At 39.7% G+C, this 27,292-nt stretch overlaps 4 protein-coding genes across 4 annotated transcripts in view; all 4 read right to left on the bottom strand.

The window, feature by feature from the left end:
• Positions 1-8,306, bottom strand: part of LOC143356288 (uncharacterized) — a 50,648-nt gene extending 42,342 nt beyond the window's left edge. The window contains exon 1 of the mRNA XM_076791850.1: positions 7,785-8,306. The gene's annotated coding sequence lies outside the window, so the exon portion shown is untranslated. The remainder of the gene's footprint in view (positions 1-7,784) is intronic.
• A 9,697-nt stretch (positions 8,307-18,003) lies between these two features.
• LOC143353953 (uncharacterized) lies at positions 18,004-20,785 on the bottom strand. Its single transcript, XM_076787611.1, has 4 exons — positions 19,745-20,785; positions 19,419-19,505; positions 18,185-18,347; positions 18,004-18,110 (listed from the first exon to the last, which is right to left on the bottom strand). The coding sequence occupies exons 1-4, from the start codon at positions 20,783-20,785 to the stop codon at positions 18,004-18,006; spliced, it is 1,398 nt and encodes a 465-aa protein (XP_076643726.1).
• A 735-nt stretch (positions 20,786-21,520) lies between these two features.
• Positions 21,521-24,127, bottom strand: LOC143353868 (uncharacterized). Its single transcript, XM_076787501.1, has 4 exons — positions 23,321-24,127; positions 22,135-22,221; positions 21,676-21,744; positions 21,521-21,595 (listed from the first exon to the last, which is right to left on the bottom strand). Exons 1-4 carry the CDS (start codon positions 24,125-24,127, stop codon positions 21,521-21,523), a joined length of 1,038 nt encoding a protein of 345 aa, XP_076643616.1.
• A 1,560-nt stretch (positions 24,128-25,687) lies between these two features.
• Positions 25,688-27,292, bottom strand: LOC143353796 (uncharacterized). Its single transcript, XM_076787425.1, has 4 exons — positions 26,299-27,292; positions 26,034-26,120; positions 25,755-25,758; positions 25,688-25,707 (listed from the first exon to the last, which is right to left on the bottom strand). Exons 1-4 carry the CDS (start codon positions 27,253-27,255, stop codon positions 25,688-25,690), a joined length of 1,068 nt encoding a protein of 355 aa, XP_076643540.1. The 5' UTR covers positions 27,256-27,292.

Below are 27,292 nucleotides of genomic sequence, written 5' to 3'. Positions count from 1 at the left end.
CTCAACGAACTCTGTGTCCAATTATAATTCCAAATGAACATTTTGCAACAGAGGCAGATAGAAATGAAATACTTTACAGTAACCAAAAACAGAAAGAGAAAGTTTAGAAAAAAGGGGGGAACAGAAGTTTTTGCAAGAGTAACTGTGAGAAAATCGGAACGCTTAAAAGGGGTTCCAGATGAACGAACAATTCGCCGGCTTTCGTAGCAGCGGCTATCACAAGAGTGATGAAACCCGCGACCGCTAATCACCCATCCTCGAGAGAGCTCATTCCGGAACAATGGTCTCGTTTCTACCCGGGATAATGAAGCCGGTAATAATTACCGGGAACCAGAGGGAAAAAAGGCCGCCGCGGTCGTGGCAAATTTAACGATGATCGTTTCGCGGCCCGTCGCGTCGCGTTAATGAACAATCTCGTGCGTAGCCGGCAGCTATAATGAACGCGGCAGGGCTATAAAAAGTGCGTGTGATCGGCCTGCTTGTAATCAGCCAGCGAAAACGTGTCCGACGTCCCTGACACGCAAGCCACTAATCATGACGAAAGTGGCGTCCGAGAACGTATAACACACTATTATAGCGTCCGCAATAGTACACATATAGAAATCAGATCTACGGACCCGGTAAACGTTGCGCCATCCGAACACATTTAGCGCAGCCGCGTCGCGAAATGACGGATGATCCGTGCTACTACGTCATCGACGGTCACGATGCCGTCAATTGGATAAGCGTAAGGGTTGAAGGAAATTGCGCATAACCTCCGACGTACCGCCCAATGATGCAAACTACAGCCGAATGACAGCAAGATTTGCCGGCACGGCTGCTAATCTAATCTAAAAGATAACCGGTCGATACTTGGCGCACGGTTGACATCCAATTTGTCACCGAGCCGCAACACTCCCCTAAATGGATTACAAACGACTTGTTTAGGGAGATTTCAGATTTACGAACCCCGACTCTGCTTCTCAAGCTGTTCGGCTGGAACCTTCTCGATGAGAATTCAATTGGCGATCTTTGTACAATGTTTACTCGATACATGTCCAAAACACGAGTCTATCCTCGGACATATATCGGCCGGGAGATACTATTCATTGATCCACGCGCTACTGAGGATGGTTCTGGGACTTTTATCGGCTAGGCATTTGGGACAAATATATAGTGAACACTGTATGTACAAAAGAGACTTTACGGAGACTCCTTTCTCCTATCAAGATTTTTAACAGGTTGCATACAAAATAAAAAATGTCTGCATTAGTTTCAAGCTACAGTAGCCACATAGACGTTCATTTCTTTTCTTAATGATCATAATACGCTGTTTTTAAATTCTTCAAAGGTTTTTACATAAAATCCGCGAAAGACAAAAGTCAAGTGTTCAATAGACTCTGGAAGATAATGATGTTTTTTATATTTCTTTTCTTGAGAAAGTGTCATTCGCAAAATAAATTGTACTCCTCTTAACGTTTAAACGTTCAATTTTCAGGCATGTTCGTATGCTTCGCGGTCATGTTTCACCAACACAGATGAAGACAGTGTCATTCTTTCTTAGATACAACTAATTTTAACTGGTAAATCTATTAATATTCATGACACGTCCAGAATGTTTCCTGTTTTATCTCAAACAGTCAGGACTTACCGAATGGACATACTTTGTGATAAATCCTACATTTGTTTACCTACTTTGAACTTACGTGTACAAATGGATGTGGCACCCATTTATATGCTTCATTAATACAGTGAATTCTCGATATGTGTCAGCAACACGGGTCTTGATGTCGTTTATCCTCCATGAGTCATCGTTCATTACACACGTAAATATCATCGGAATTATATCATATTTGGTATCATTTTCATTAGAAAAATGCCACGAACATGTTGGTGAAAGTCTCATAACAAAATAATGAAAAATAAAGGAGTTTTGTTATTTTGGTATTATGTTACACTCCTCGGCGACCCAGGTCTCTCGAGCTTCCTGGCTCCTCACGGGGTATACCCCGCGGTAGTGAGGATATTTCCGCGACATTTATCATCCAGGCGACATACATCGAGAACTGGAACGAACGAACGAGACAGTTCCCCTATCGGGAAATTGCGACTCGCTCGTTCGAGAAACTCGACAAAATGTTTATCGAAAACCAACTGGTTGGCGTACCAAAACCATTCGTTCGCTTTCACTCGACCGAAATCGTTTCCGACGCGAGAACATCAAAGCAATGCGTTCCGAGCGACCTACTAAATGTCTCGATTTCGTCAACGTTCGCAATCGCGGCGGTTGCCGTCTGACGTTGCGGAAAAATTTGCAGATTTATTAGTTTATCGTTCACAGTGCGCCGTACTACGCACCATAGATAACTAGACGAACAGCACCTGCATATATCTAGACAAACCGGAAACTGCAATTCACCTTAACTGAGACGACAATCCACTTCCTGAGGAGTCGGTTTCGCCAGTAGGGATTTCAAAGTCAGAAGTCCCAGTTAAGTAGGCAAACAGTCTGATGCAACCACAACGACACGTGGAAAACAGAGAATCATCGCCGTGGAAAATGTGTACACGTTCCCGAAGAAAACAGTGACACGTGCGCTTCTGTGAAACAGGCGGCTCGAAAGCGACAGTGGAAAATGTCGTTCATACACAGACATCGCATTCTGGGTCATCGCAATTCAATATTTTCGAGTCTCGGTTATCGTACACAACTCTGGTCTATAGAAAATCAATCGTGTCACCTGTGCATCGTAAGCGTGCAATTAAAACCCGGTATACACACATGAAAGCTAATCTCGAAGCGTAGTCGCTGTCTACTATAGTCGGCGAGCGCTGTCTCGTTCTACTGCGTTCGCGTTTCATCATACTGCGACTCTTTACGCAAATGCCAATTTCCACGAATTATATCATCAAAATCGAAATCAACAGCTCAATGAAAATATTAATATTTATGAAAATATTATTAATATTTAATATTTTTCTGACCATTTCGCAGTACGCGACTCGTGGGAAATGGCACACTGCAAACTGCGTGATTGCGAACTAAATTCGACGACGTACATCGTCTTTGTTGGCGCCTGCACGGCAGTAGATCCGAGTCATTTCCGGGCACGAGAGCTTCGCATCTCCCTAGCGGAGGGGATTCTTCGTCGAAAAATAGCTCCGTCATTAGCGTGATCATCATCGTCGGGTGAGTCACTGAACGCTACGATCACGCCCTCCTTCATCTGACGCCCGGGAATGCCCGTTATCCTCCTGCCGCTCACACAGATCATGGATCAAACGTAAACACAACTTTGCGCTCTTTACCCCTGGGAGCACGCTGGACTGCTCTGGGAGATATGTTTTACACCAAGCGACATCGGAGACAGAGATACGAAGCTGTTGACACGGTAATTGTTCGATAAGTAATCAGGCTCCATAGCCCGTTCTTTACTGGCCACGAAAATCGCCCAAGGATAAAAGATCGCTGTGTAACGAAAATCAATACGATGCGTACGAAATCTGGAAAATTCGGAACTTCAAAAAGCACGGTCCATTGACCCAATGACGCACGCAGTGGGCGTGGCTTCGTCGCTCTCGGAGCGAATAGTGGCCCTCGGGACAATCTCGGCCCGCGCAAGCAACGAATCGTCGTCGCAGCGGAACGGCCGATCGAGTGGCATACTGACCACGTAACGAATGAAAGAGAGCTTTGATCGCGGAACCGTATCGCGAGATCACAGCGTCGCAGATCGGGGAATTTATGCAAAACGCGCGTGCAAACAACTCCTGTGTCGGAAAATCCGCGACGGTGACGTAACGACATGGATTCAACGGAACTCCGTGTGGCAAAGAAGGCAAACCGATTTCCCGACAGTAGGCTGGAGGAATCTGGAGGCGGGGACCAGCATTCCAGCCGCCCAGAACTGACTCATCCATGCCGTCTCGCAACCCAGATCCGATTTTATCTGTGTGACGATGCCACGCACGTCGGCGGACGTCGACGGGAATACCCGGCCGGAGGAAACAATTTCTAGCACTGTGATCGGCGCTGGTTTCCAACCACCCGTGACCTTGACCGACGAGAAAATTGTTTTATCCTGCGCAGAGCCGCGACTCGACACGCGTAATTCTCCTCGGGGACGTTGATTAACGCTAAAACTACCAGACGAGACGATCGACCCATTTTACCATTTTTAGTTTGCAGTCGCTGCTACCTTGCAAGCACCTTCGCAGAGAATTGTTCGCGCGTTTCTCTCTCTCTCTCTCTCTCTCTCTCTCTCTCTCTCTCTCTCGCTTCGTGAATTTGTTGATTGCGAACAATGATATATTTTAGTCCCCGAAATCATGACCATTACTTTCTGTGTGCATACCTCATTTTACAAACAATTCACGAATGTCTGATACACCGGATAAAAGATTTGCATTCAACAGTCGGAACCTCGAATTAATTTGTACGGCTAATGAAACATTCACCTTTTATCCAGACTGTTCCACTATAAACGCTCACGAGCGCGTAACGCGAGACAAGCCATATCGACGTGGCAGAAATTGAGTCGCAATCGACGCGAACACGTCCGTGCCGTACGAATGCCGTGATAAATAAAACGATTCCACCCATTTTGATTTTACAATGCGTCTCGATTGCTGTTAGACCGTAATCTGGTGGTTTAAACAAATACGTGATATCGTAAAGCAATGTAAGAGCAATAAATATAGCATAAAACAGGTGAACTGTTGCCAGAATAGAAGAGTTAAGCGAAAGAAGAAATTGCCGGTGATATTCTCCGGGGAATAAAGCATTGATCGTTCTGATCGACGAGAACCAACTGCGCACAGGGACATGTAGAATCAGTGGAACAAGGCTACGGAAAAAAACGAAAGATATTGAAATGTTTTCCTGTTTGGCACTCGGCTGATCGATACATAATTTATTTTGCTGTTACGAGGCACGGCTCTGAAATTGGTAATTACCGGATTTCATTAAAACATCACGACAGCAGGATCGTACTACGGAATGACACGACACACGTTACCTCGGGCGAAAAACGAAAACAAGAAATGGAGAGGCGAAATTAAAGAATCGGGAGGAGGGATACAGAGAGAGAGAGAGAGAGAGAGAGAGAGAGAGAGAGAGAGAGAGAGAAATAAAATGAGTTGAACACACAAAACTACATTCGCAAACAAGAAACCCGATGTCAACGACAGGAAAGGTTCCCGTGGAAGCAGACACACGACAAGACAACCGCCTAAGAGCAGCTCGCTCGAGCAAACAAGTTTTTTCGCAAATCATTGACTGCACAACTGCAGCTGACTCGGATCTAGCCGGTGCGCGCCGTGGCAATGACTATCGTGCAGGCAAGGTCGGTCGATTGGAGTAGACAGATAGAAATGATTTGCAACGGAAAAGAAGCGGCACAGTGGGAGAGAGGGGAGCGTAAAGCCGTGCAAGCTGATACACCAAGAAAATGCGTTTTTCTTACGAGTTGAATTTTATTCTGGTTACAAAGAGAACCCCCGCGTTCAGCAGCGAGCCGAGAACCATGAATCCGTCTTATTTTTACGAGTCGACGCGAAAGTAACCATAGAACTGTTGCCCGTTTCATTATTCCCATTCGCATAATAATTTCCTCTTTCATTCTCTTTTCTTCTTCTATTCTTAGAACGCTGTGCTTCTTCGAAGCCGCGCGATCATTATATGTCGTCCCACATCGATTTTTGACAATAATATTAAAATAATAATATACTTACAATTTATGTATTTTTAAATTTATATATTTATGTATATTTTCCGAGGTAAACGTCTTGGAACTCTTTGAGAAGCTAGGATTTGTTTACCGGATGACATGAATTTTATATATTTTTTAATTTGTCCAAGTTTTAAACCATTTTTAATACCCGTTAGACTACTTCTTCGTTTTCCTTTCTCGTGAATTTCGATGTTTTTCTCCAGCACAAACAAAACCCAACGGCTGAAATTCCGCGCGCGTGCAATTAAGACGATTATACGACTGCAAATATGTTAACGATTTTAGCAAAAAAGAACTTATGCTAACAACACGTGGCACTCGAACACAACGTTGGAAGTGAGATAAAATGTAAAATATCTACTGTTCGAACAATTATTGGCGGTCAATGAATTTTAAGCGGCAAAGGTATAAGTGGACGTTTAAATTTTTAAACAATCGTCGGCACGTGTGGCTGAATAAAAATGCTCGAGCCATTCAACAATGTGCTGTCTTCGCCTTCTTTTTCCCTCGCCGAGTGTGTGGACATAATAAACGAGCAAATATTTTTGCGTGACGGCGTGAATGTTAGCACGGTATCACATGAATATGCGGACGACAGGCACGAGCAGTCAAACTCTAAAATCATTATCGGTCTCCGATGCGTTTCTAACGATAATAAACAATGAGAGAAAGTGGCGCGTCCGACCGCAGACTTTCTCGAACAATGGATCTGCCGAAAGAAACGCCGAAGACGAGGTACGAGTCAAATTTATCTTCGATAAGTTCGACGGAGTCCAGAAATAATTTAGCTGGTTGCTTTCCTGATAACTAACAAATCGACCGGGTATTTTCGTATCTTTTGGAGGTGCGCGAAATCATGTTTGACTGACAGATAGGGGACTAATCTCGCCGAGTGAACCGCATCCACGGGCGTTCGGTGAGCTGCAGCCACGCGTCCTAGCTATCGGCCGAAAAATGTTTACCCGCGGAAGAGACACACAGGCTGTCTTGCACTTGAAACGTCTTTGTTCGCCGCGGTGCCTGGGATCTTATCAATCATCTGCGGACTCGATAAACATTCTTGTTTTGCAGTCTATCTGGAGCCAGCCAACACAAATTCGGATTACGTGGCCGGTAGCCTCGGGCCTCAATAGAATGCTACCTCGATGTTTTAGAATTTACGCGGCGCATTCGAGAGATTCCTCAATTTTTTACTGGTGAAATTTTATGCGGATTGGATAACGGACCCAATTACTGTGCTTACATTAATTATGCAATAAATATTAAATAGAGATATTCAAATTTTTTCATTAAAATCAGCTAATATTATATACATATCTCTTTTATTCATTATGCTTTAAAAATACGTATAATGGATATAGGCACAGTAATTAGGTCCCTAGTCTGTGATTTTCGTGTACAAATATTGTGTGAATATAAACGATTATTACAGAAAAGACTGTGTTTTTTCAATATATGTCGCAAATACCTGGCTGATAAAAGTCGCAGAACTATCCCCACTACCGCGGGGTATATCCCGTGAGGGGCCACGAAACTTGAGAGTCCTCGGACGCCGAGGAGTGTAAACATGATACAGGTCGGGTACGACGTTCAGCGCGGATCAAAGAATAATAGTCTGCTAGACGATATATGTCGCTGGCAAGACCCGTGTTGTTGACATATATCGATAAAACACTGTATAGGTGAAAATAAAGGGTATTTCGAAGCATTGCAGTTTCTATATTGATTACTGGAAATTTTAACAAGTTCTATTCGTGCAAAATTCTATTCATCGGCTCTAAAAATTTCTGATCAGTTTGGCTGCTTGCAACGAGAAGAGCCAAAAGTCACAGACATGGTTAAACATGCACTTCTATTTCACTGTGAAGCACGAGGAGGAGCAAAAACCATCGTCATCCGTCTGTGACTGTCTAATAGCCCAATCTGCGTGGCGGTAAATTCTCGTTAGCTCTTCTGCGCCGGGTCGAAACAATCGTTGCACAAAAATAGAACCGTCTAGCCTCGGAACCACGGGAAAGTCAACATTCCCGCGCTGCCGGTGCAATTAAAAACAAGCGTCTCGTGGGTACTCACTTCGTCGCGTGGAAACGGAGCTCGAGGTCCCCCGCCTATTCTGCTTTCCGCCTAGTCTCGACCAAGGCAACCCATCAAAGACTCCAGAATGTGTGGCGAGCCTGCAGTCACACCTACGAGCTGGTTCGGCTGCGTGTAGTGCGAACATCACACGCCGAGCCGGGTTATCAATGGAACGTCAAGTCCCTGCACACCGGTCTTCCATGGAACGCCGTGTGCCGTTCGATTCCAGGATTCGATGACATTTATCTAATCGATTCTTCGGAAACCTCCTTCTTTTCCAATCACTGCAGCCTAAATCCCGATCAGTTACTAGCAATTCGCCACTAATTCTTAATATCTTCTTTCAATTTTAGAGGATGGAACCGAATTCAAATTTGTCAGTGGTCTTCAGGGCTCGATGATATTTATTTATATAATTGGTAGGACGAGCACTGATTTCTACTCCAAATCGTGCTCACTCAATTCAGTACTGCTTTCTAAAATCTTCTTCGACTTTTAGGGGATAAAGCCAACTTCACTTTTGTCAGTGGTTTTCACGGTTCGATGGTATTTATCTAAGCGGTAGATCAAGCAATAGCCACCTTTCAAGTTTAGGGGATGAAGCTACCCCGAGTGTCGACGATTTCCAAGATTCGATGGTATTTCGACTGTAGAAATTTCAATGTCGAGTACTCAGAATTTCTCAAATTACATTACTGTCTTCATAATCTTCTTTCAAAATTTCCGGGGCTGCAACCATCCCAAGTGTCAACAATTTCTAGAATTCGATGGTGATTATTTATTCGACAGTTTAGACACTGACGACAATTTCTCGTTTCCAGTGATGAATTGCTCGAAATTGAACACTCTATTCTGCAATCTTCTTCCAATTTCAAGGGATGGAGCTACCCAAAGAATGTCAACAATTTCCAAGATTGAATGGTATGTATATATGTATTCGACACTGGATACACTGTTGCCGATTTCTTTCACTGCCTCTATTCGATAATCTTCTCCAACATTTTAAGGGATAAAACTACCCTACGGTTACCAACTATGTCAAGGATTCAGTGGTATTTATTCGTCACTTCGGACAGCTTCTTTCTCGATCACAAAAGTCCAAATCGTGATAAATTACACAGAATTGCGAACCACTGTTTCTATAACCTTCTTTCAAAAGCGCGAGGGATTAAGCTACCCCAAATATGGCAACCATTTACACATATCTAACTAACACTTCTGACAATTTCACGAAGGTAAAAATCGTGACAATTTATTTGAAACTCGCCACTGTCTCTGCAATCATTTGCCAACATTAAGGGATGAAGTTACCCCAAAGATCGTCAACAATTTTCACGAACCAATGGCATCTATCTAAACGACATTTCCAACAACTTCTTCTCGAAATCACAAGATTCCAAATCGGGACGAATTATTCAGAGTTCACCGTTTGTCTAGATTTTAGGGGATGAAGTGTCACCCCAAGCGTCGACGTCTTCACTCCACATTCACTTGCAGCCGGAAGCGAAAACGCGTCGATCCAGCGGGAACGATCGTGCGACGGAGTGGAATAGACGATCGAGGATTTAGAAGCCGCGAAGCCAGTCCTCCAAAGCGTTCACCGCGCGGCTGTTGGCGCAACACTGAACAACTGCGTATCGGTCATAACTAACGGCGCCTCGGCGCGCGTGATGATTCGCGCAGTCGCGTGATCGCCTACACGGCGGATCGGTCGCCTGTTTGCCGCCGGAATTAGACAAAAGAGAGGCGAGCACCGTCGTTAGAAAACGTGATTTGGTCAACGGAGGTTCAATTTCACGGCAATGTTTCTCCCCCGACCTGCTATAACCCCCTAACCCCTTCGCTTTTGTCTAGAAACTTGTCTCCGATAGCAAGTTGTTCTGACGTGGACGTTCAATTCTTCCGCACATTCTGATGCAACAATATTGCGATGCGAACGCTTGTTATACGTAAAAGTTGCAGCAGAGAACATTTTAAATAGCATTTTTAATATGGTGCGATTTTTACGTCCACTGGCGTAAATTTTCTAATTTCTGAGGATAGTGAATAACACAGATGTCCTTTGATATTGTCTCGTATGTGTCGTCACTTCTTTAATCCGGACTCCCACGAGTGCTAGGCCTATGCTGGAGTCTTTTGTCACCCATGCCGAAATTTCACTACAGTTTTCGTCCGATATAAGGCGATGTCTCGGGACCGGCTTACGTCGTATTTCGGATGAAGGAGAAGTAGAGGGGATAGCGATTTTCTTATATCGGAATAAAATTTTTATTAACGGTCGCTCGAGCTTATCCCCACCATTAAAGTTCTAACAATTTGTTCCACAGCTTTCTATTATCTCAATCGGTGAAATTTATTTGTTCCAACTTCTTGAAAATCGTTCCTCGAACCGTTTCGGCGTAGTGAAAGCCTGCAGCAACAAAGGCGTATAATCGGATGTTTTTTCTTTTCTTTTTTTTTTTTTGCCGCACGCATTATCTGCAGGCGAAGTATTATTTTGCTAAAATTATTTCTTTCTTTCATCATCCTCCATTGTTTATCGAACGAAGGGGATCTTTTGTTTCGAAATTGAGTTGGAATCGGCGGAAGATTAAAGCGGCCGGGGTCTCGTTGTTTTACTTGTTCTTTCTTCTCGTTCGAAAACAATGTACGATCTGCGAAAATTATTGCGCGCGAACTATTGCAAATTAGCGAAGATCGTACAGCGCAGCGCCACCGTGTAATCCAACAGGGGCTTGCGAAACTAATTGACGTAGGCTGCTATGCTAAAAGATATCGAATCCGTATGATATTGGAGCAGAGATGTTGAAATACTTTCGGCAGAAAAATTCGCGGATCTACAATTTTTTCTGAAAGTAATCAAACGTGCTATTTATGCAACGAGGAGCGATAGAAAAATAATTTTAATAATTCCTATAGTTCCTTCAAACCTGATCTCTATATGCATTCAAAATTTTGCACCTTTAACATTTTCACAAAGACCTCAATGTGATATGACGTTATTTGAAAGAGAAAGGAGGTAAAAACGAAGGAATAAAAGAAGGAAGTAAAGTGTGCAATAAATAGGGTAGATATGTTAGATAAGGTAATTAGGATTAGAAAGAAGGAGTGAACGTAGGGTGAAAGTGTAGAACGTTTAGGTTAAGTTAGATCGGCTTAGGTGAGCCTGACCTAGTTTAGGTTATCCTACAATCTTATCACATTTCTGGTACTCAAGGTTACCTAAAGGTCATGACATAAACATATTCAAATGTATTTTTTCAGCCGCTACAAGATGGAATAAAAAGAAATATAAGTTTTCCTGATAAAAAATTACGACGACCTTGAAAATGCTATGATAAGATAACCGGACAACAAAATTTTTCTTCTATGGTGTTCCTCCTTCGATACCATTTAAATTATGCCATAAATATTTTTTGTTCCATTAGGTGGCCTCCTTCAGCTGAGCCACCGTGTATTGTAAAACCACGTCCGATGAATAAATAAAGACTGTTATTGCAGAAGAGATTCTTCAGTGGAGTTTCATCCAAAGTTTTATTTATTAATGTAATACCGACCCAAACTTTTAGAGATTTTCTACAGGTGCCAGTCTGCAAAAATGATTATAGCTGAAGGAAGATTCCACCTGTTCATCGTCCTTCGCAGCCACTAAACTCGCGAAGAAACAGCGCTCCCCGAAAATAGGTTAATTCGTCTTCAAAAATACCGATGACCTTTTCTCCTCTTCCTCGCGGGACCATTCAGCGTTCTTTTATTACCTGAAATATCTTTCCCTATCGGTCACCACAACGGGAACAATTAACCCGCCCCATTCGAGCCGGCCAATCCTACTGAATCGCAGAGTGGAATAACATCAATGTCGTCACGAATTGTTCGAACGCGATACGCGGTATTAATACCTCCCGATGCGTGATAGTATTTAGCCTGAAAGCCACCTCCGCTTATTATCTCTCTTGGTATTAACCTTGAGGAGAACGGATCGACTCCACCCCGTGTGCACGCGCCACATACCGAATGAAAATGACATTTCCGTTGCTATACTCATTACCAGCGAGCAACACGTGTAGCCGATTAATATTCAATTCGTCTCTCGAATTCGTCCTGAATCCCACCGGCGAAAACAACACGTTCAATTTCCTCGTTAACCCCTTAAGACCCCGTAAGATTTATAACGAATACTTGAAAACCGTCCAAACGGCGCGTGTTTCGATGCATCAATTCGAAACCTTCGCCTCCAACATGAGTGAGTCATCGTTTCATCACAGCCTAGATTTATTCAAATTCGTGCGCGTCCATTTTCCTTTATATATCTCTGAACCTTAACACTTTGAAATCAATGATCTTTTTATTCGGCATAATAGCTAATGTTTTGATCTTACTAGTAGAAGATTAGGATTTAGAAGGACGTTTATTAAAGAGGGTTATTAAAATTGTACTTGTTGATGATGCGCATATTTTCATACATTCAATATTTGGGAATATTTGGCTTTTGTACTAATATTTTTGGAAGGTGAATGAAATGTATTTAATTTACTCAAATTTTGTTGCATACCTACCGTCAGTGCTTTATGCATTTTCCCCAATTTTTGCAAGCTGAAAAGTGATATACAGGGCGTCCCAAAAATGTTGTACTTCCTTGAAGGAGGTGATTCTCAAGGTCATTTGAAATAACTTTTGCTGTGCGACAATGTTTTCCACGGCTTTGTTTTCGAGTTATTAACGAAAAACACGGATCAATCAGAGCACAGCTACAGCAGATTGGTACCAACTCAGCGACAGATCTCGCTGAGCGTGGCGTTGGCATTAGCCGAACCGGAATCCGTCCGCTGTTACCGCGCCCTGATTGATCCGTGTTTTTTGTTAATAACTCGAAAACAAAAGCCCCGGAGAACATTTTCGCAAATGAAAAAGTTATTTCAAACGACCTCGAGAATCATCCCCTTCAAGGAAGTACAACATTTTTGAGACGCCCTGTATAAAAGATTCAAGGCTGTAATTATGTTTGAATTTACTTTGAACAATTTAGATTTATTCGATTTTTGCACTAATATATTTAGAGGATAAAATAATAAATTATAATCACAATCATTAATGTTTTATACTTTTTCTAAAATTTTTGCAAGCAACAGAGTGATGTATACAACAATTGAGGATAGCGCTAATGCTCAATTCTCACTCTTCTTGTCCATAACAACAATTCTCATTGTTCTTGTTTGGATTGCTTGTTTCACTTGCGTAGAATGTGTACAAAAATTGGCATCACGTGAAACTTACGAATTACTTCAGAAACGCGGTTAAAAAGGAAAAAGAACGGATATCGCGTGAGTATGATGAAACTTCAACTTTCTGCGACGAATTATGGTATCCGAGTGTTGGCGTCGTTTCATGGCATTTCGTAAGAAATTCTACGTATTCTGTGTCCATGTTAACATTTTAATCCTGTTGTGATCTTCAGTTAAACTATATTAGGGCAATCTTTTCATACTTTTCTCAAACAGAAAGTCATCGAAAGTGATTTCCTTTTATCTTTGGAAAACTCAGACTGTGAATAGGTCGAAAAGTATCACACAATCTTAATACATACTTCAATTACGAGCTGCGTTTCGACAGTTTTTTTTTTTAAATCAATGGCTATAACAAAATTTGTAGGACAAGAATGTAACCCTTATACCACGGTCCGGTTCCGGAGTCTATTGTGAAAGCATTAAAATTGTCCTTTAATTGGGTATTCAATTTCTAGTATGTAAATTGAATGAATATCTATTTCATTAAAAAAAAAAATTAAAAACGAAGAAATTAATGAACCTACAATAAGTACCTTCAAAAATCACAAAATCTTTAAAATAACTGTTCAAAATGAAATTTATGAGTAAAGCTACAAATGATTCTAACAACGAGTTGTATAAAATATCTGCTGTTGAAGGATTAAAGAAAGGAAAACATAATTATGTCGCAAGAAGACACCGAAAACGCAGCAGACACTAAAGTAAATGAACAATTAAGGGATTACCATCCCAGAATTTGGACTTTGATAGCGCCTCATCTTCGTCCCCACCACCCCACAGCGTATCCAATGATATCACTCTCTGTCTCCAGCCACGAGACGTCATCGAATTGTCAGCTAATAGAAAGTATCGTCTACTGTTCGATAGCGTCTCGCGGCGTCCGCCCGTCGAATCGCGGCGAAGCTAACGCGGTTTACCGATTTTGCAAGCGGATCGTGACGTCGGCAAGCAGCGCGGGTGGCTGTAATTTATTCAGCCTGGTGGAGGGAAATTAAAAGACGCCGTTCCCAGGGGTCATGTGATCCTTTATCGCGACGCATTGCCGTTGGTGACGCTGTTGATGCGATAACGCGTCGTGTCTAAAAATTGCGTCGCAGTTTTGAAGAAGAGGGACACGCCGGACTCGTACGATGCAGATAAATTTTCGTACGTTCAGGACTGAGCGTTGTCGCCGGCGCGTATCTTTCAGAGTTTTAATGTGACTAAAACTCGTTATCGCAAGCTGACTCGATGAAAGTTCTCTCCTATGGAATGCCAGATTAAATGGCGATCATCGTAAAGATATTGATCGACAACCATGGAAAGCACGGTAAACTGCGAGTACAGTAAAGTCTTGATCTAAGACGAACGGAGCTACACGATCTTAGTCAATTCGCATGTCCCCTCTACTGGGGGCATACCCCGCGAAGGGCCAACAAGCTCGAGCTGCTTCGGTCGCCGAGCAGTATAAACATGCCGCGTAATCCGATACCGGATCGGGTATATAGGTGTGAACCACTATTAATTCAATTACAAAACTTCTTTATTTTTCATTATTTCTTTATGGGACTTTCGCCAACTTATTTGTCCCATTCATCTGATTAAAGTGACACTAAACACTGTATAATTTGAACTGTATTTAGTGGTTTAATTGACGTTACAGTGTGTACTCTATATATGTTCGAAATGCCTAGCCAATAAAAGTCCCAGAACTATCATCACTGCTGCGGGGTATCCCCCGTGAGGGGTCATGAACGAAGACCTTTAAATCTTCGCTGTCCTTTTCTACGTTCGGCGTGGATCAAAGAATAGTACTCCTGGCCGATACATGTCTCTGGCTAAACCCGTGTTTTGTACACATATCGAGTAAACACTGTATGTAGTGCGCCTTCTATGTCCTTTTCTACGTTCGGCGCGGTCGACGCGTTCACAACAAAATAGTAGACCTTCTCGATCTATTATGTCACAGCACGGACCCGAGGATTTGGCTTAGATCAAGACTTTACTGTACTGCAACTTACATTCCGTTGCTCAACACTGACAGGGTTTCTTCAGACAGGTTTAGAAAGCAGTAACTTAAACGCTTCAGGTTCGAACTTTGATTATTGTTAGTTTATGCTTTACGTTTATTGATCACGTTCACACACAAAAGCCGTGTAAATGAACTATTATAAGCCCTACAAGCTTAGGAAACAGTGTCGATCATGGGAACTGTTCGCCAGTGCAATATCGAAGAGCTCAGGGCAACAAACGGTCCGCTCAATTTAGACATGACTGCCCACTTAGATTTTCTAACCGTTCGGAGCAACAAACAGTCAGAGCGACTGTAAACATTCGGGGCTACATACGGTCACCTATAAGGTCACTTATAAGTGACAGTTTGTTGTCCGGAATTTGTGCGTTATTTGGCACTCGCGCCAAGTAAAGATAGTCATACGAGTACAGCAAACACAGAAGCGATCGAACTGTTTTCGTGAGAAATGGAAAACGACAGTGAATATGTTGATAACAGTGCCAAAGTAAGAAAAAGGAAACGAAATCAAGAGGATTGGTTACGAAATAAAAGAAAGAAAGCATAAGACGGACAAAGTTATATTACTGTGCGTAATAAAGAAAAACCAGCAAGGCAATCGGCGATTTTTACGCGTATCTGTTAGAGGACTTCAAGACGAATTCGGTAAATATCGGAACATAAACTTTTTTTTCATCTGGGTCGAGAAAAATGAAAAACTTTGTATTACAAGGACTATCATATGCTACGCCGTTATACGCGTTCCAATGTTGTTAACAAATCGAAATTTGTTCTGACCTCTTGCCTACTGTTTGTAAACATTTCGTTCTGTACATTAAAACACATCTAAATGATATCTGAACAAGTATGTCGTCAGTAGTCCTTGCGGTACTCGTGAGCGTACAGGTTCTAATGTTGAGTTACAGTATCGACGAAAAGTTGGAGATGATTTTGATCTACGGGGAGTGCAGGCGTAATTCAGTGTTAGCTCAACAGTTATACGCTGAACGATTTCACAATAAACGTCACCCTTCGCGATGCATTTTTGAACGGATATTGAAAACACTTCGGAAGACTGGTAGTTCACTTCCTCGAAAGAAAAGTTATACAAAATCTAAAACGAACAGTAGCAAATAATCCACAGATTAGTTCCCGTCAAATAGCACATGAGTGTAGCATATCTCAGTCACGTGTCTTGCGTATTCTCCATCGTCACCGTTTTCATCCTTATCATGTATCATTACATCAAACACTTCATGGAAATGATTTTCATAATCGTTTAGTGTTTTGTCAGTGGGCATTACAACATCTCTAGACTGAAGATTTATTTTTCGAAACATTACTCTTTACGGACGAATCGACGTTTACAAATCATGGTGACGCTGCATTTCTTGAAAATGAACTTCAATTTCTTTTTGATGAAGTGGTGAACATGATGATTGCCCCGCACAGTATGCTATGGTAGCCCGTCAAGCATGTTACTTGACAGAAAGTTTCCTGGACGTTGGATCGGCCGTGGTGGTGTAGTTAACCAGTTAACTGTGTTTGACGAGTATACTCGTAATGAAGAAATGGCAATATTTTGTGTCATGACGAGTATACTCGTCAAAACAGCTATAATTCAAACAGCGGTCAATTTTTGCGACGAAACTTAGGTACACATTTTTCAAAGAGGTCGCAACAGCTAATTGGTTAATTGACCAGCTCGTTCGCCCGATCTTAGCCCATTAGATTACTTTTTATGGGGTACATTAAAAGAAGAAGTTTATGCAGATGCTCCAACAACATCAGCGTAGAGACCATAAAAAATGCTAAACAAACTTTTATTCACCGTGTACGCGAGTGCATTGCAGCTCGTGGACACCATTTTGAACATCGCTATAATTAAGGTCGGTAAATTTCGATTTGTCAACAACATTGGAACGCGTATAACGGCGTAGCATATGATACTCCTTGTAATACAAGGTATATAATTTCTACTCGACCCAGATGAAAAAAAAGTTATGTTTCGATATTTACCGAATTCGTCTTGGAATCCTCTAACAGATAGGCGTAAAAATATTATACGTTTATTTGCAAAAAATTCAAGGTGCCCTGAAAAAACAAAACAAGAGTTAACAAATAATTTTTTATAATCAAATTAAAGCTCCCTTGAAACCATGCAAAAGCTGATAAAAACATTTTCAATCGGATTGCTAATAACAGAGTAATCTCTACTGATCACGATTCATGATTCACCCTGCATATCATCGGTACGTTAAGATTTGTGACGAAAACTGAATTGTGGCTGTGACGATGATAGTAATAAATATAACTTCTTGTAAAAAAAATATCTACTTATGAAATTATGTTAAATAAAATAGATATATCGTTAACTGTTTTCTAATGTTTCTAGTCAATAAATCAAAAGTTTAAATAAGCATTTGTTGCTCTGAACGTATCGATAAGAATAACAGTAAATTTATGGAAGGATTTCATCTCGTTCGGGGCAACAAACAGTCACAAACGTCTCATGATATGACCGTTTATTGCACCGAACTACATATCGAAAAAATTTCTTCTTTTACAGTCACGTCGAATTGCGTTGGCTGTTTGTTGCCCTGAGCTCTTCACTTATCGCCCAACTATAAATTGGAAAAGTATCATGGTGTACATTGAAACTGCAGCTAAAAGCTACAAAAAATGTATCTTTCGAATTATTGCGAATGATTTTAATCCTACTGTGATCTCGGGGTACTTTTTGATCCACCCACATTTTCATTTCTTTAATTAATACGTTGCGTGCATTTTGAATTATTATTGTTCAGCACAGTTACGGATTAAGCTATTAATATGTTTCCAGTAGATCGCATGGCAACGCTATTATGATTTAATATAAACATTAAAAATGAAATGCAACAATTTCAGAGGATGAACGAATGAAAAATTGAATATAAATATTTTACAAAATCAACGAATTACGAATATAAAGAAGAACATTTATATCCACTATAAGCACGTGGAATTCGTTTATTATACCGTGTTGTATACTGTTACCAATTAGCACAACTACGAATCATTACAGGTATCTGCGCATGATCGCACACGTGAGACTGCGAAAGCATCGATCAGGCAAAACCTACCGCTTAAAATTGCATAATTGTAAGAATGTGCGTCGATCGTAGCGTTAACAATTAGTTGGTGCACATCGAACTCATTAAAAATTGGTGGAGTATCATAAGGTACATAAAGATTCCACTCAGGACCTGTAAACAAATCACTGCGGTTACAGACAATATCTGTGGGCTATGAATACACATACATTATGACTGTAACGTGTATAACCTTCAAGAAAAATTATGATTAACGAGAGTCCCGATGACAAACTACGTTGTAATAAGAATATACAGGGTGTTTCACCTAACTCGACCATCTAAAACATCTCGCTTATTTTTTATAAAGGAAGAAAATTTCAGAGGAAAACATTAGTTAGAACAGAGGTGTAAATGTTATGATAAGCATAAGAATTTGTTCAAGGTTATATTTTTTGAGATTTCAAAGTTATCGAAGTTTTTTTATGGAATGAGATATTTTATAATCCCTATATGATAGCTGCATATGATCCCTATATGTTGATATGATCCAACGACCTGTATTATTATGACCTTCACGTGACCTTGAGTACGAAAATCAGTAAACGTACTGATTAGAGTCACCGAAAGCAGAAGAATTTGTATCAGTGTTTTCAATTTATTGTATACGTGTTTACAGTCATTAGTGGAGGTTCAAAAACATTTCTTGAAACCTTCGGGGAATCATGTCATCGTTATTTCACTATTTACATCAAGTGCACTACTTTTATGAATTTTTCATACTCAAGGTAACGTGAAGGTCATAATCTTTCAGGTCGTTGGATTCGTCTTGACCTCGGCGATCATATAGCGATAATAAAAATGTATCATTCCATTAAAAAAAAGAACTTCGATGACCGTGAAATCTCAAAAAATATAACCTTGAACAAATATTTTTGCCTATCACAATATTTGCTCCTCTGAACCTACTAATGTTATCCTCTGAAATTCTCGTCTATCATAGAAAACAAGCGAGAGACCCTGTATTCCACGGCTATTCAATACAAAGGAATTCCTAAAAAGTTTACTGTAATTTTTGTTTACATTAACAATAACATCTCAAATTTAATTGGTACCACCCCTTGGATCGAATTAAAATTTATTTACATATTTTAACTCTATTCTATTTATTAACATTTTCAGTTTATACCATTAGAAACAGCAGTTTTCAAAAGAACACATAACAAAATTTTATTAAAATTCTCCGCCATTAAAACCCTTTGTCCTAATATTGAGGTCGTCTTACCTGCGACAGAAGCTTCCCATTCATCTTAAAAGCACATGTGGTGATTGTATTATCTCTATGCACAACTTGCAGAGCGAAATATCTCAACTGCAACAGTGTAATCGTTAATATTACAATGAATATGGATCTGTGAACTACGGATTTTTATACAAAATACAAATTGTTTGCATTGATTGCAAGACATAGAAACTGTATGGACATTTGTTTAAGGGATTATAATCAAATGAACGATAACACAAGAACATGCTTATTCCATTTTACCATAAAAGTAGAAATTTGCATAGAGACCCTCACTCTAATTACGATTTTCAATTCAATTCAATTACCTCACGCTTGACGGTGTCATCAATCCAATTATTAGCCAGTTCATAAATCGTGCTATTAATCTCCGCCGCAAGACTCATCGCAGTCTCACAGACCCACACCAGAATCACAAGCTGCGACAATCTTAAGACCCCGTATGAAAAGAACTCGTAAACAGAAAACATGTATTCAGACAATAGATCGCTATAGAAGACCAACAGCATAGTCAGATAGACATTAAAGGTGACCGAAATAAACGTGCCAGCCGTAAAAGCAATGTTCACCAAACGAGACGATTTGTTCAGGTACTCGACTGCGTCGCTGATTTTTTCGTGCATCTCTTCGTAATATTTCACCTTCATCAACAACATGGCACCTTTTCTACGTGGCAGACACTCTTCTGCCAATTCCACTTGACGATTCGTCGAAGGTTCTTGCAACCGTATCAAACATTCATTGACTTTCTTGAAGCATGCTCCCAAAACCCACACGCAGTTCAAATAGAACAACAATCCTTCGACGGCTACTACACCGATGAACCAGTTAACGTAACGTCGTAACAAAGATATATTCTGCCTGTTCATATAATACATCGGCACATATAATGAGTGCAAAAGTAAGTTCACAATGTGCGTCGCGTGTAGAAACTTTGCCATGTTGTTGAAGTCCTGCGGCGATAAAATCCGCGATACTTTGGACACACTTTGGAACACGAACAACCTCGAGTAGTATGTCAGGAACATTAAAATTGGTATAGATCCGTCCAACAGAGCGAAGAAGTTCTCGGGCACCGTTCCCAGGAAGGTGACGCTCGGGTTTGAAAAGTTGACACAGTACAACACGTAAATTTGGAGAGCCAAATAGAAACAGGCCGTAATCGTTGCAAATGCGAGTCGTATCTTGGAGATCACGTACTTTTCATTTTTATATTCGTACGGAAAAAATCCAAGAAACTTCGCGCTAAGTACGCAGGGATACATCAAAGATTCGAAGTCCCATGCGCGAAACGGTAGCCATCGCTTGTGGCCCTTTGAGTTTCCAGTTCTCGTCGAATGACTGATCATTGCTCAATGATTTTTTATTTATCGTCGATACGGACGATTGGGGGTAGTATCAGATGCTTTCTTATGGCCCAACAATTTATGGTTTAAAAATTATACAGATTCTATGAGACAGTTCTTCGTTTCAGATTCAGGTCAATTAGTTATGTGCAACACGGACACTATGAGATAGTTGTCACTTTTTTGTTGCAGATCAATAACGCATGCGCATAACACGATTGTACGTAATATTGCACAATTCTTTCTCACGGTTCGATAGTTTATTGTTTATAAGTGACAAAGGCTCGTCACATTTCTCTTCTATCGCCAGCTTGGGCGAACGTGTCTCGAAAACTAAATGGTTAGCAGGTAGTTCCTTGATGAACGACACTTCTAGTGACATATAATTTCTTAAAATGATAATCTAAAAGTTGAATGTCATAATGTAACGTGGAAATGAAATAGCGCTTACGGAAAATTGATGACAATGATACAGCTATTTCCTTTTTAGATCTAGATGTTTATTTGTTATTGCGCCGCGGATTTTATAAGTTTCTGAGTGTGAATCGATGAAATATGGAACTCCAAAAATAACAGAGCAATCTAGCCTTGATTGAAAAAAACATTTGCAAGAATTCTATTTATTGTTATTTTATGCTTTACGTGTATTGATCACGTTCACACAAAAACGAAACGTGTGAATGAGCTATTAAAAGTTCTACAGGCTCAGGAAGCAGGAAACAGTGTTGATCATGCGAACTATTGATCAGGGCAATTGGCGCCGAGTATAAATTGGAAAAGTATCATGGTGTACATTAAAACTGCACCTAAAAACTGCAAAAGATTTCTTGTTAGAATTATTCTTAGTGATTTTAATCCTACTGTGATCTCAGGATTCTTTCCGATCCACTCACATTTTCATTTCTTCGATTAATACTGTACGTTCGTTTGGAATTATTATTGACAAAAAATATTTGCAGTCGCTTGTAATGTAGAACAGTTATTGATTAAGTTATTAATAAGTTTCCAGTAGATCAAATGGTAACGCTACTATGACTTAATATAAACATTAAAAAGGAAATGCGAAGATTTCGGAATATCAATAATTAAAAGTTAAATATAAACATATTACAAAATCAATGAATTAAAAATATAAAGGATTCAGAAAAGTCTAAAAGCTTTGCTACACTTATTTCAAATGTACTGCAAGAAAATTAATGACCGCAGATATCTTAACTGCTTAACATCAATTATGGAAAGAGCTTTTTACTATGTGTGAGTTCAGATAATTAATTTAGCAGACAAAATTTCAAGAAAAAATACTTTAGAAGCAAAAGGGTTGAGTTTACGATCATTACAATTTTGTGACTTACCTGCGACAGAAGTTTCCCATTTACCGTGAACGTTCTTGCAGAGAATTTAATGTCCCGATGCTGAACTTGCCGTGCAAAATACATCAACTGCAATAGTGTAACGGTTAATCTCACTGCAAATGATTACTATAACGCTGTTACGATTAGATTGCGGATCTTTGCGCATTTATGGAATGTGCAACTAATAAGAAGCCGTTTAATAGAATTTTTTACTGAACATTTAAAAAATGTGCTTTCAAATAATAAATGCAAACAAACTCATTAGATTACGTTTTGCTATTGAAAAATTAAATAACAAGTTCCAATTCTCTTGAAACTATTATTTAAGGGAAAATTTTTAACCTTTACGTGGTACAGTGTTTACTTAGATTACGAAGTATCATACTACAACTTTTCTAAAATACTTTAAGCCACCACCGCACCATTAATATTAACAATTAAAATTTATAAAAAATACTTTTGTTTACATTATAACACTAATAAAAGATACCTCAAATTTTAAATCAATCTACGCATTGCATTTTTCAAAAGAAATTCTTGAAAAACAGGCTATTTACACAATGTTCCCTCCTTAAGTATTGATTAATTTAAGACTAAATAATCAAAATGATCTAACAAAGTTGAAAAAACTCGATATTTGCATATATCGTGTAATACAGTAGCGGAAAATAGTGTACCGAAATATTGTTCGGGTTATAAGAAACCCCAGTATACATCACTGCTAAAGCAACATATTAACACGTTCACGGACAGTAAAAATTTCAGTGAGCTGCAAAAATAGACAGGCAAGTTTTCTTGAAACTAGTTGTACTATCCGAAATCTGATTAGACGTAAACAATAATAATAAGCTAACTGTCATTAGTAATGACAGTTGGTCATGTACCTTGAAATGTATATTAATTAGCAAAACTTAAGGTTGTATAAAATTAAATGAATAAAAATTGGCTTTAAAATTTGAATGCTATAGCATTCGTGTCATTTTGCATCACTACGAAAATGAATGCTATAGCATTCACGCCCGCAAACGTGTTAAGCAAAACTGATAGTATTATTATATTATTTTTACCTAAAAGCATTTCCACTAAGCGAAAGAACATCTTCACTTGAATCTATCTTACTGAAAGATTTTTCACGAGAACAGGAATTCGAACAAAGATCCACAAGATAGTTACATTTACAAATTACCTCTCGCCTGACAGTGGAATCAGTGCAATCGGCAGCAACTTTATGAATTGTGGTCGTAATTCCCATCGCTTCAGTGGTCGCCGCCTCGCAAACGTAGATCAACAGCAGAAATTTCGCTCCCATATACATCACAGACAGAGAAGACGTTAGTCGATCTGTGAAGTCACTCACGCCTGGTAATTCGTTCTTTGACATCCATTGCATGGAAAAATATAGATTTAACGTAATCGTAGTAAACGTGGTTGTCGTAAAAATTATAATCGTGTCGCGAAACGCATTATTCAGCATTTCGACGGTGTCGCAGATTTCATGGTGCAATCCTTCACAGTGTTTCACCTCCATCAACAGTAGAATTCTCTGCCCATATGATTGAGACTTTGTTCGTTCTAATTGTGGATGATGATTCTTTAAGGATTTGTCCAACTGTTTCAAATGTTCATTTACTTTCTTGAAACACGCGCCTAGAAGTCGCACACAGTTTACGTAGAATATTTGTCCTGCAATCGACGCTCCCCCTAAGTAAACGGTCCCCAAATGTAACAACAACGTCTTCCATTCAGTTGCAAAGAATAGGAAAAACACAGTATGGTAAATGATGAAAACGATATCTTTTATGTGAACAAACTTCGCCAAACTGTTGAAGTCCTGGCGTGTCAACATGCGCGTGAGTTTCAACATCTTCTGAAGCACATTCAGTCTGCTGTACGTCGTAGCATACGTCGTCAAAATTGAGATGGCCATCATCAGAAAGTGGAGGTTCACGTGAAAATACCTCAATTGGCTGCGAAATGTTCCCATATGATTCATTGCGTATGCTCCGTACGCTAAAATGGCTACGTATTCGAAGACCAAGATTGTTGAGACAGCGAATCGTGTCTTCGAAAATAGGTATGTTTGTGACGTATACTTGAAAGGAAATAATCCAACAATAGACGAACAGGTAATGTTAAGATACATGAGTGACTGCATGTCTTTGGCACGCCATGGGCGCCACGAATCGGAGTCCTCTAAATTTATCATTCTTGTTAGACGTCCAGGCATAGTTCTACAGTTTTATCGTTTAACAGTAACACGAATTTTATGCGACAGAAGGCAATTTCTTTATAGTAGCCGGTTCAAGTGATCGCAACTGATGAACTGGCTTGTTGTCATCTATTTTCTGCATAAACGCCTATAGTTTATACAATGAAGATCTGAAATTCATTGTCGTAATGTAACGTTGACTTGAATTAATGAATCGACGATTATTTCCGAGTTAATCGAGATTAATAGTGAAGTTGGAATTATTTTGTAATTTTATTGCGAAAGTTTAATGTCTGCTTAGCATGTTACGTCTTCTTATAGATAATTGAAAGGAATGAAACTGTTTCTGACATGAGTGCATACGATATTGAACTGCAAAAATGAGTGAGCAATTGAATCCTGAATTGCAAATGAAAATTGCAACAACTGAGCTAACATTCATTTGTATAGAAGTAGTAAATGAAATTCAATTTTACTGATAAAACATGTGAATATATTATAAAAAGTTAGAATCTTCAAGTAATTACATGAACAATGACAGTTCACGTAAGGATTAAAAATATTCGCATATTATTGTAGATTACTAATAAAAAAATGATTAAAAAAGAAAGTAACTGTTTATCATAACTGTTTATATTGTAAGATAAAATATTCTGATTCGCCATAAGCACGTAGATTTCGTTTATTATACTGCGTTGCGTACTATTACCAATCAACCGCGCTACAAACAATTACAGGTATCCCCGCATGAATGTACTCGTGAGACTGTCAAGGCATGGATCAGGCGAACCTACCGCTTAAAATTGCATAAGTTTAGGAAAGTGCGTCGATTGTGATAGTAACAGTTAGTTAGCACAACTGGTGTTCATTGAAAATTGAAACAGTATCATAAGGTACATTAATACTCCGCTCAGGACCTGCAAAAAAATCCCTGTAGATATAGTCTGTATTCGTAGACATATACACAGGCTCACGAAAGTATTCGAACGCCCATTAAAACAGTATAATTTGCTTTAAATCGGACCAATCGACCTGACTATGTTTTGAGCAATTAGAAGAATAGTTTTACCGAATGACGTGCAAAACAGATTTTTAAGAAATTGCAATTGCTAGGAATTAAAAGGGCAGATAACAAAGGCACTTTCCAAAACTTTTTTATTTGAACCTGTAATGAAAATGTAAAATATGCGTTTTGTAGATCTATGTTAGTTATACACATGCTGAAAATTTCATTGAAATCGATTAATATACACACGAGCTACAAATAGTTAAAAGTGGTGAAAATCGTAGTTTTTCACGACTTTTAGTCTGTTTTTGCTTAAAATCCACAGATCCTAACATTTTTCAATGCACGCCGTTTTCATCTGCGTCAACCAATTTCGGTGAAATTTTCAGTATGTGTATAACTAACAGATCTACGAAACACATATTTTACATTTTCATTACAGGTTCAAATAAAAAATGTTCGGAAAGTGTCTTTTTTGTTTGCTCTTATAATTCCTATCTATTGCAATTTTTTTCAAAGTCTTTCTTGCACGTCATTCGGTAAACCAATTCTTCTAATTGTTCAACAAATGTTAGGTCGTTTGGTCTTTTAAAAAAAAAGTTATACTGTTTTAAAGAGCGTTCGATTACTTTCGTGAGCCAGTATATATACATTATGACAGACCCACTAATGATATCATCTTACCTGCGACAGTAGCTTCCCATTTATCTTAAAAGCCCTCGCGGTAATTGCGTTATCTCTATGTGCAACTTGCAGCGCAAAATACGTCAACTACAACAGTTTAATCGTTAATCTCTCAATGAATATTTATCAGTAGCCTACGGATTTTTATGCAAAATAAAAATTCTAAATAATTATAATCCGAAGACGATGACACAAGTCCATCCTTTTCACTATTAAAAATAAGAAATTGCATAAAAGTCCCAGCCTAATAACTATTACCATTTACCTCACGTTTGACGGTGCCATCCGTGCAGTTATTAGCAAGATGATGAATCGTGGTATTAATCTCCCTTGCATGTCCCGTCGTAGTATCGCAGACCCAAATTAGCAACGCGAACCTTGCGAACCTGAAAACTGCATATGACAAGTACTCGTACTGCGAATAGACGTTCGTAGGCAGTCCACTTGCATTACGCATCGCCTGCATGCAGGTATACAAATCGAACGTAACCAGAACAAACGTGGACATCGTAAAAATAATGTTAATCGAGAGAGACGATTTGGTCAGCTGCTCGACAGCGTCGCTGATTTTTTCGTGTACATCTTCGTAATATTTCACCTTCATCAACAACATGGCGCCCTGTCTACGTGAGTACTGCTCCTCAGTCAATTCCGATTGACAATTCGTCGGAGGTTCTGTCAACCGTTTCAGACATTCGTTGACTTTCTTGAAGCATGCACCCAAAACGCACACGCAGATCAAGTAAAACAAGACTCCCTCAATCGATGCTATCACAATGAGCAAGTTAACGTAACGTCGTACAAAAGGTATATTCTGCTTGTTCACATAATACATCGGCACATATAATAAGTGGAAAACGGTGTTCAGTATGTGCGTCGTGTGTAAAAACTTTGCCATGTTATTGAAATCCTGCGGCGATAAAATCCGCGAAACTTTGGACACCCTTTGGAACACGAACAACCTCGAGTAGGATGTCAGGAACATTAAAAATGGTATAGATCCGTCCAACAGAGCGAAGAAGTTCTCGGCCATCGTTTCCTGGATGCTGTCGTTCGGGTTTGAGAAGTTGACGCAGTACAACACATAGATTTGGAGAGCCAAATAGAAACAGGCCGCAATCGTTGCAAATGCGAGTCGTATCTTGGAGATCGCGTACTTTTCATTTTTATATTCATACGGAAAAAATCCAAAAAATTTCGCGCTAAGTACGCAGGGATACATCAGAGATTCGAAGTCCCATGCGCGAAACGGTAACCAT

Source organism: Halictus rubicundus, chromosome 1, assembly GCF_050948215.1.
Source record: "Halictus rubicundus isolate RS-2024b chromosome 1, iyHalRubi1_principal, whole genome shotgun sequence".
Lineage (NCBI taxonomy): Eukaryota > Metazoa > Arthropoda > Insecta > Hymenoptera > Halictidae > Halictus > Halictus rubicundus.
The sequence above is the reverse complement of the archived record's forward strand: the minus strand, read 5'-3'. Positions and strand labels throughout refer to the sequence as shown.

Bases quoted from the DNA above. Each gene is read 5' to 3' on its own strand.
- LOC143353953 (XM_076787611.1), bottom strand. From the start codon at position 20,785: ATGATCAGTCATTCGACGAGAACTGGAAACTCAAAGGGCCACAAGCGA. The intron at 18,348-19,418 runs GTAAGACGACCT...GTGTATTCATAG, and splicing joins ATGGGAAGCTTCTGTCGCAG to CCCACAGATATTGTCTGTAA. The intron at 18,111-18,184 runs GTAGGTTTTGCC...AATGATTCGTAG, and splicing joins CAATTATGCAATTTTAAGCG to TTGTGCTAATTGGTAACAGT.
- LOC143353868 (XM_076787501.1), bottom strand. From the start codon at position 24,127: ATGAATCATATGGGAACATTTCGCAGCCAATTGAGGTATTTTCACGTG. The intron at 22,222-23,320 runs GTAATTTGTAAA...ACACTATTGCAG, and splicing joins ATTCCACTGTCAGGCGAGAG to TTGATGTATTTTGCACGGCA. The intron at 21,596-21,675 runs GTGAGTGGATCG...AATCTTTTGCAG, and splicing joins TTAATCGAAGAAATGAAAAT to TTTTTAGGTGCAGTTTTAAT.
- LOC143353796 (XM_076787425.1), bottom strand. From the start codon at position 27,255: ATGTATCCCTGCGTACTTAGCGCGAAATTTTTTGGATTTTTTCCGTAT. The intron at 26,121-26,298 runs GTAAATGGTAAT...AAACTGTTGTAG, and splicing joins ATGGCACCGTCAAACGTGAG to TTGACGTATTTTGCGCTGCA.